General features: G+C 40.0%; 1 protein-coding gene across 16 annotated transcripts in view; it reads left to right on the forward strand.

The window, feature by feature from the left end:
* The window catches only part of FOXP2 (forkhead box P2), a 433,923-nt gene that overhangs the window by 231,537 nt on the left and 192,386 nt on the right, over positions 1–10,000 (forward strand). For 14 of the 16 annotated variants that reach the window (XM_063323215.1, XM_063323216.1, XM_063323200.1 and 11 more), the window contains one exon: positions 7,522–7,699. In XM_063323215.1, coding sequence (XP_063179285.1) covers positions 7,532–7,699 — 168 coding nt within the window. In that variant the 5' untranslated portion in view covers positions 7,522–7,531. Of the gene's footprint in view, positions 1–7,368; positions 7,390–7,521; positions 7,700–10,000 lie in introns of those variants that run through there. The other 2 variants (XM_063323207.1, XM_063323214.1) reach the window with 2 other exon arrangements.

A 10,000-nucleotide genomic window follows, 5' to 3' on the forward strand; every position in this document is an offset into this window, starting at 1 on the left:
ATTGTTATGTCTACCTGCTGCTGTCTATTTCACGTTAATATTTTGCTGGCTGTAATTTTAGCAAACGTTAAGTTTATTAGCGTGAAGCTGTAAGCTAATGTAGGAAACCTAAATGCAGAAAATTAGGAAGAGCAAAACTTCGGAACACCAAATGTTGCTATTGTGGCTCTTCAGATGTTACTAGATACGTAGAAGAAAAATTGCGATCAAACCATTTGTAGTCAATGAAAGCTACAGATGCAATGAGAGACCGACTGGGGCTTTGCAAGTGAGCATGTGAGCTTTGGAGGACTCCTCTTAAAAAACCAGATTTTCCATTTATTCCTCTTTGAGGCTTATTCAAGCTTTCAGTAAGTTGGATCCCGTAAAAGAAATTTCTTTTGGCATACCACCTCTCCTATGGGCCATCCAGAGGGACGGCAAGGGTGGATCTGGTGAAGAGAAGAATTAGAGGCATATTTTGCGCCAAAAAAAGATAACACTGGAAGTAGAAAGTGCTGAAATCTCTAGAAAAGAGGATTTGTAGAAAAAGTAGTTTATGGACAGGGGAAAAAAAACCCCACAGGATACTGAAGGGAATCTTTGAACAGGAGCCTGTGCGAGAAGTCAAGTAAGCGTGAGGGTTAAACAAAGACTGTCTGGTGAGGTGGAGATGCTATCACGATATTCAAAGATCAGGGGAGGGGAAATATCAGTGATAGTTGTTGCAAGCTCCACACAAAAAAACCCAAAAACAACCCAAACCAAAAAACAGGTATAAAAAGTTGGCCCTGGGTTTGCGGTTTGTAAGCCCTACAGGCTATGTGAGAAGCTTTTTTTCCTTTCTTTTTTTTTCTTTTTTTTTTTTTTTTTTTTTAAGGGAATTTGCCTGCTAGGCAGGTCTTCCCTAGCTCTCACAATTCTAATTATTTCCTACTGCCCTAATGCTTTCTCACTATTAAATTCTCCATTGACTGTAATAAAGTCTCCCTACTCTCAAGAGCTTGGAGAGCTGCCTTTTTCTTTTTTTGCCCTTTTTTTTTTTTTTTTTTTTTTTTTTAAAGACTGGGAAAGAGAGGAAGATAGATACGGAGAGAGGGGGTGAGAGGAGTTTGCTTTCCAAGGTGGGGTTTCCCAAGCTGTCGTTGCTCAAATAAGAATCTTATCCTGAAATTGGCTGCTCGTTTCCGTGTGGGCTGTAGGTAATGCACTCTAGCAGGCTTTTGCCACTCTCCTACGTGTAAGGTACGCGTCTTACAATATTGTACAGACTACTCGCAGAGATAACACTGGCCTTCATAGGGATTTTTTTTTTTTTCCACTACGTGAAAATAAATAGCAGGTGGAAAATAATTAGACCTTACTGGCTGTTTGAGGAAGTGAACTGTTGTTTAATAATTGGATGAGTGTGACAACATATTCCTGAATTTTAGAAAGCAGATAAATTACTGTGCGCAGGACTGACCTGCTGTTTTTATTAGTCCGGAGGAACTGAGATGGTGTGAAAGGAAAAGATACATCCTTTAAAATGCAGGACAGCTTTTCATTTAAGATTGAATAGCATACTCTACCTATAGTACCTTTATGTGACTGACTGACTGTGCCAGTCAGTTAAAAGGATGTTCATTTAAACATCTGATGTATAAACTGTAGTACACAGACAGTGGGAAAAATTGTGGCTTATAGTACAGAGATACCTATTTTAGGCAATGCTTGTTTTTTCAGTTGTGGTTAACTTCAGCACAAATGAATTAATCTGATTTCTTAACGCCTTCTTATGTCAGCCGAGTGCACCTGTTCAGATGGAATGCTGCAGGAAGGATGTACGTTTTCCTTATCTGGCACTTGGGTGGGTGGGTGTGGGTGTGTGGACCAGGGGGTTGCTGGCTCCTCTCTGTAGTAAATAAATCTCATCTGTGATAATTTGCAAAAATCCAGTTGTCAATTTTATTGTAAATCTGTGTTCAAAAATGGCCTTCAGAGACCCATCGTATGAGTGCCCATTTAAAAGTTTCGTACTACAGCTTGAATTCTTGTCAATAGCAGCACTCTCCACGCTGTGATCCACACACTGTCGTCCCATTGCTGCCCTTCGTAGCCATTTTTGAACCGTTACTTTACTCACAACTACTGTCTTCACTGGTGAAGGTATTCTAAATAGTAAAATCATTAGCTGGCTTTGAAAAGGTGATTTTTTTTTACCGTGAGAATTCTGGTTTTTTTCATCAAAGATGCTGACTTTGCTCACTGATGCAGATGTGATACATATTCTTTCCGGTTGTGCCAAGATCGGTCCTGTAACTCACAACTGGGAGCTCCGTTTTCCTGAAAGCCCTTGCAGCACAAGGTGTCTGAGCATACTTCACATTTTTACAGAGAGAACTTACTTGAGTAGACAGTAGTATATTAAACCTCCTAATATAGGTACTTTATTTTACAATATTTCAATAGCAGTGACCTAATTATTGTTTAAATTTTATTCATTTACTTACATATTTAAAAAATACGCAGTGAAGTCATTTATGTATCTGCTTAACTCACGCTTTGAAAGCTAAATGTTTTAGATAAAGTGAAAAAAACCCACCTTTACAAATATTCTCTTAGCTTGTCTAATTTTTTGTTCTCACACATTCAGCGATGTCCTTCATATTTGGCATTTTGATTTATTAGGCAATCTTAAGTATTAAAGACTTTTAACATACCAGCGCAAGACTTCAGATGCATTGTGCCTTGTGTCAATGATGAATTAATTCCAGCAGAGCACAAAAGTTACCATTATTTAAGCCTCGCTCCTCACCTCTGCTTTTACATCATAGGCCGGGTTTAAAAGGCTGAAGTTTGGGCCGTGTGGTAGGCAGTGAAACGCGGTGAAGGCGGGAGCGTGCCAGGTTCATGGGGCTGAGCGCTGGAGCTCTCTCTGGTCTGTGGGTCTACCAACGTGGGCACCGTAACGCTGGTGTTGGGTTATGGGTCGGGGCCAGGGGGGGTGTTGCCTTGGTTCAAGGGCTCACCCCGCAGCAGGGCAGGCAGCCCCTACGGTTTCTGGAGGTGGTTTGTGATGGCGGCTGCCATCCGCCTTGTCTCCAGTGCTGACGGGGCGGGATGCGGCACGCTCTGTGCTCCGCAAGGGCGTAAAGGCGGTGTCCCACATAGGAGCGCCGGACCGACCGGCAGCTGGACGTCAGCTTGCCGCTCGCCTCCACCCATGATAAAGCGCCATGGAGGACCACCGGCCCGGGCAGCTCCAGCGAGGGCCACCAGCCCGCGCAAGGCCCGCAGCCGCGGGGGCGGGCGGGGCAGGGCCGGCGTGCCTCGCGGCGGGGCGGGGCGGGGCGGGGCGGGGCGGGGCGCCGGCCCCGGGGCGCCCCCTGGCGGCGGCTCCCGTCCCGCGCACCCGCCGCCGCCTCCCGGGCCGGGCGGCAGCAGCAGCCGGGGGCTTGGGCGCCGGCAGAACCCGTACCTGGTAGGGCAAAGCAGAGCCCGCCAGCCTGGCGTGCGGTACACCCTATCATAAAGTAAGGAGGTCTAATTGAGCTACGGCTCTCTATCCTGCTATTTGTACAAATAAAAGACCACATCTTGATGCAAAATAAACACAAAAGCACTGTTGTGACTATAACAGGGAGTCATATACTAATTTATATAATAAGTGGTTGTGCACGCTTTATTCAAGATTATGGCTGCAAGAAATGGCATGAATTGCTGGGTGTGTTTAATGCTGGATTATAGCAATTTGAAACATGTCAAACACATGGCTAATGCCTCATGCTTCACTCATTCTTGCGTAAACCTGCATAGCCACCATCCATTATACCCTTGGTAACAACACAATTCTGCAAGTAAATATTGTTACACTAAGTAACCTTTCAATTCAAGTTGTTTAGGAAGAGAAAATGCAATCTTGTGCAGTCAGTTCCAGTGTCAGTTTAATGTTTCAAAAGGGAAGTGGTGTAGAGAATAAGTATCTGTACAGTGACTCGCCGGCTTAAAACACACACGCGTGCACGCATGCACACGCACGTGCAGAAATCATACAGTCGACTGCAGGGGAGAAAAGTAAAACTGTAGCTTCTAACTTCACAGGACCAGGATTTCCTTTTTGGTGCGGGTGATTGCCTCTGTACCCTGGCAGAATTAGGCATTCAACCTGCAGCGCAACCACACGCTAAAATAATCTACAATTTCATTCTCTCTTGCAGAGAGCAGCAAATATTTTCCCCATACCTTTGTTTAAAATGCCTGGTAGCAGCGCTTGTGTCTCACCTTTGGCATCAAGAGTTTGGGAATCACAGCAGAAGTAGGTGCTGGTGAACGTACGTGTCTGTGGATGTGGGTGCATGTGTGCGTGCGTGCCTGTGTAGGCACGCTCAGGACTGACAGCGAGTGTGACAGCGAGAGAAAAAGAGAAGGATTAGGAAGTGTGAATGTGTATAAATGTGTGTAAACAGGGACTTGTATGTTTTTTCTTGTCCTATTTGAAATACTAAACTTTCAGCCTCAGTATCTGGTGGTCATTGTATTTCCTTTGTATTTATTTATGATTTTTATGCTAACAACCTGCACTAGTATTGTTAAAGCAAGAAAAAAGTACATTAGTTTGCTTAGTGAGATGTTGCAGGTTTCAATTATTTTACGACCAATAACTGAAATTACTGATACACAGATATCAGGAATGATCCTCGTTTAGACATTTTCAGTGCTTTAATTTGTGAGGGTTTAGAGTTGATAGTACATACACATGCATGTGTATAGATACACATGCATGCGTGTGTGTGTGTGTATGCAAGAGAAAAGAGGGGAAAAGAGAAAGATTTTGCGCTCTTGCTTTTTCCAGCAGCCTTTTCTTAGTTGCCGGCAGTGAAAAGGGGGCTGTGAACAACCAACACAGAGCATTACTCAAGCCAAAGTTTCAGTATTGTTTTTAAAAATACCCTTTTACAACTAGAAAAAAGCTTTTATTTTTAACATAAAATTCTAGGGACTCTTCCTTGTTCATACAAATACTTCAGTATTTCTTCCGCTTCACTTCCAAATAAATTACCCTTTTTAGTATTGATGCTCTATAGTTACATTCTCTCCGTACACAGCTGTTGGGTCGGATTTGTTGTTTTCTATCGCCAGAGTAGTGTTACTGGTCATGTTGTGTTAAAGCCGATTCTGCTGGCTCACAGACACTTTAACTTAAAATGCAGAGCCCGAACTACACTCTGGGGCTTTGCAAGGATACAAAATCCACAAGACATAAAACCCTTTGGTTAATATCAACTGGAAGATGTTTAACCCTTCTCTGCTAATTGTAACGAAAGAGTCGGAGAGATGTAAAAACAGGGGGGCTGATGTACTTATTTATTAAATTTCTGAGTGTTTTCTAATGTTTTGATTATCTAATATTTACACCCCTTTGCCCTTTTAATGCGCTTGGCTAAATGTACCACTGTTATTGTCTAACGTTCGAATTTGTAAAAGATGAACCTGTCTGTTGGTTAAATCTTTGTTTGACTAAAAGAGGATTAATGTTTGAATTTCCCGAATTTCCAAATCCTTGTAACGATACAGTTGATGAAGTGTTTTAAATAGATTTCCACTCTGATATACATGTCTTTTTATTGAAAGTAAATATTGTAAAAATTGGAAAGGGCTGCCTGCTCCCACCGTTGTGGCATAGCCGCATTAGAATTTTCATATAACTACTAAGGGCAATCAGACCCTTTTCTCTGAATATTTTAAACATTGTACATGTAAAATTTATGCCTAATTTGAATACTTATTAGCTGCCTAATCTCAGAAAAGAGTATTAGCTTTGTTTTTGCCTTGTAAAATTCATCACTGCGTGTATCACATTTTCCATGTCTATTATTTTATTTTGCTGATGTTTGTAAGAGTGTTTAAGAAGGGCTGTTTGTTCATAAACACATCTGGTGCTGCTGTTGTTTACTGGGCTGTGACAGCAGCCCTCCTTTATGTTAACTGTGTTAGTGCTTGGGTTTTTTGCATCCTGTTTATTTTTGACCGGACCATCTTTAAATAACTCATCTTTTACTTTTACTATTTTAACTTTCTTCACACAATAGATACTTTCACTTTATCTTGTAGGTGCTTGTTTGTGTTAATTCATACAGCGTTTTGATTACTATCCCATGCACATAGTTAAAGTTGTAATGATCCTTTTCCTGCCTGTTTTTTTTTTTTTTTTTTCTTTTTTCTTCAGAGAAAGGCTATGGCTCATACTTTCCAAGGGAACAAATAACTTCGTTCAATAATTTGGCTAAGCAGCAAGCTTTGTTTCTTTTCCTGAGTTTGCTTACACATCCCTCTCCCTTCAGAGGTGTCTTTTAAAGTCACAGCTCAGCCAGGTTGTTGTGGGGACTCTTTCAGTACGTCGGGAGCGAGGGTGAAGGAAAGTGAGGTCCATTCTGACCCTGCGAGAGCAGGAGAGGACTTTGGTGGCTCTGAGAGGAGACGTTGACCTTTCCATATTACAGATACAAAATGCGCCTTGAAATTCTGGTTTGTAAGGGCACGTTGGTTCTTTATTTACTGCAAAGATTTCAACTGATCTTGGCAGGACATCTCATTGCTATCCTGAAAGTACAGTATATTTATGCAGTGAAAATGATAAAACATTTATTACTGTAGAGAAGGTAATATGCATAATTTATGCTGTTTTTAGCACAATCATTAGTGATATTCTTGATAGATTTTATTTCCAGCTTTCATATCTAATACATGCCTGGAAAATTAATTTTATATCTTTCATTTATTTGCCTATGTTAAAATTGAGTTTTAAGTCATCTTCAAGTGAACAGTTTGATTGCTGCTCATGCATAAGCTTAATTACTTCCCAGGAAGGACAGTATTAAATGTTTTAAATGTCAGAAAAATAAATGAATATCAGCCGTTTGATTAAAAAAATAGGCAATATCTGACGTGTTTGCAGCAGGAGCTTTTTCTTAAAATGCCTCCGAGGCAAAATTTTATTTAGTCACAAAAAAGGAGAAGCCCATTATACTATTTATCATTGGTTGATACCATATGATTTGTAACACCCTTACAAAATTTTAATTTTGTATGATTAGCTGTGCATCATTAAACAACAGCCTTGCATAAGATATGCTGTAAAATTCTGACAGAATCAAGATAGTGAATATTTTAAATAAGGCTGTATAGTCATCCATGGTTGTCAAAGCTAGATAATAGGAAATATAGAGCAGTGTGTGAAATCGTGCCTTCATTTAAACTGGTTTTATAGGTAGACTTTAAAATGTAGTCGTTCATAAATGCTATTGACCATGCTGTGTGCATGGTGTGTTATTTTGGCCGTTAAATGTAAGCACACAAAGATTGCTTATAGAAACCATAATTCCGGTGATTAGTATCTGTATGAAAGCAGAGTTTGCATCGCATTTCTTGGTAAACGGCTCCGCGAGGCTTTTTTCTTCTTCTAAAGATGCTGTCTGTGTAATTGGCAGAGAGGGACATCTTGATAATGGAAGTGTGAAGGTGTAACGCGTGTGTTAATTGATACTTCTTAATCACTTTTAGGTATTAAGTCATGATGCAGGAATCTGCGACAGAGACAATAAGCAACAGTTCAATGAATCAAAATGGAATGAGCACTCTAAGCAGCCAATTAGATGCTGGCAGCAGAGATGGAAGATCAAGTGGTGACACGAGCACTGAAGTAAGCACAGTAGAACTGCTGCATCTGCAACAACAGCAGGTAAGTTTGTTTTGCTTCCTGTTTGTTTTTAAACAAATAAAGGGCTGTTTTCGGACGGGCACCCTTTCCGCAGACCCTCTGTGCGTGCTGAATGTGAAGTGTCGTGCAAGTGAAGAGCGTGGGGCGTTATTTGTTGTTGTTTTTGTGCACGTTAATGCTGAAATGCCAGGATCCCGTTTTCGTGGCGGCGACGTCTTGCTGACACTGCTGCACACCACCACGCTCGCCTGGTGATTAAAATCCCGCGGCGTATTTATAAAAGTTGTGCCGAAGCCTTGCCGTGCATGTTTTCAGAATCTGTTAGTTTACTGTGCAATTCGGTCGCGTAGGACGTGATGCAGAGCTTTCCACCAGAGGGCCACATTACTTGATACTTCGCTTCGCTTGCGATGAATTGTTCCAAAGTCGGAGCTGGGGTGAAGGGACCAGAGTGACTTCTCACAATAAAGATGCTTTGCTGTCGTAGGTGTAAATAAAAAATGCTGGTTAGTTCAGAACCACTGAAACAAAAACGAGCATGTGCCTGTCTATGTGTGCGTGAGTGTAATTTGGATGTGTGATTTTGAAAATATGGGAAAAGAGACAAGCAGCTTTTCTGTAGGTATGTTTCCATTCTCACTTTTAAAGCATTATTTTAAGTTTGTCTGTTTGTTTTCTCAACGAGTTAATGGAGGACTGCTTTTAGTTTAAAACTGTAAAAGTAGACTGTTGTCTGACTGCTGACACCATCTATTTATGAGGTGCAATCAATTAATTTTTGTCACTGTAAGATTTCTTTTCCTTTTAAAACCTGCATAAACATAATTTCCTTCTCCTTTGCCTACCTAAAGAGTTGCCTCCCCATCGGGGGATGCAGATTGTACTAATTCAGTGAAGCCCTAACAGTTTGTTTGGTAAACAATTGAGGTCTGATTCTGCAGAGTGCCAGTACGTGCTCTGAACTCTTCAAAGTCTTCTGTGTCTGGTCCTCTCATCTGCTGAGGCCACTCAGCACCTTTGGAGTTCAAACCCTTCATTTCTAAATACTGAGGTTTTTTATTACAACGTCAGGTATTGCATTAATAGAAAGAAAGTTGTCTGCTGTAAGATAAAATATTATAAAAATCCTGCTTTATAGAAACATGTTTTAACACGATAGATAAATTGCATGTGTACGGGCCTCTGAAATAACAGGTCATAATAGCTCTTAAAATTGAATCATTCTTAGTGCTGAATTAAGCAGTGTACACTAGCTACATTTATAGTTAAATATTTTAAATGGTGACAGAAAATGTGGAAGAATTAAATAGTTGTAGATTGAAATATGAGAAGTTGTTAACGCTTAAATCTGTGCCTTGCTTCAAATTCAAGTGTATTCTGTTTTAACAATTGAGCACTTAGAGTATTACAGCGTGAAGAAATATAGGTTTCGGTGTCTTCATTAAGTTCTCAGCAGACTTACACCTACATATGTATATATACACACACACTATTATCTATATATGTACACTGTGTATATATACTATTTTAATATACAGTTTTATCTATATATATACATACATACATATATATAAATTTAATACTGTTTTCATTGAAAAGCATGCCATCACCTTTGTTCAGGTGTTCAGATGAGAACAGCATTTTAAAACTTTTATTGAGAGAGTATGTATTTAATTGGTGAAAATGCTTAGAAAATTAAATTTAAGTGAAACACTTTAAAACACAAAAATACCAACAGAATAATGTGCCACTTACATATTTCTCAAAGCAGCAGTCCTAGGCATTTGTAGCCAATTTGTCCATACAGTCACAGATTCCAGTAGATAGCATTTGCAAAGACCACAGAGAATAACAACTGAAGATGAAAATATCCAGTTGAGTACTAATAACAGACAGGTTCTGAGGGGACAGGCTTAGAAGTGACAATCTTTTCTTCAAAACTGTGATTAGATCTTAAGTAAGCAGACAGGCAAAGTAAAACCATGGGTACAGTTAATAGGACTCAAGAGGCATTTTATGGTAGGGTCTGCACCATAGGATTTAAATACAACTTGAGTTAGGCATATAAATCCTTCTATAAAATATGCTGATGTGAAACATAAACACTAGTAAACATGCAGTAGGGTGTCCTTTAAATAATGGACATAGCTTTATGCTACTTTTGCTTTTCTTCCTCTTTTTAAAATTTTTTTTTCTGTTTTTGACCAGGTGCCTTTTGAAATATGATTTAAGAGGAAAATGATGGCTGGTTTTATTATTGTCACTGTAGTAACTCCCTAAAACGTTATCTTTAATATGTGACTTGCTTAACAAACTTTGACA

The sequence above is a fragment of the Chroicocephalus ridibundus genome, chromosome 1 (genome assembly GCF_963924245.1).
Source record: "Chroicocephalus ridibundus chromosome 1, bChrRid1.1, whole genome shotgun sequence".
Lineage (NCBI taxonomy): Eukaryota > Metazoa > Chordata > Aves > Charadriiformes > Laridae > Chroicocephalus > Chroicocephalus ridibundus.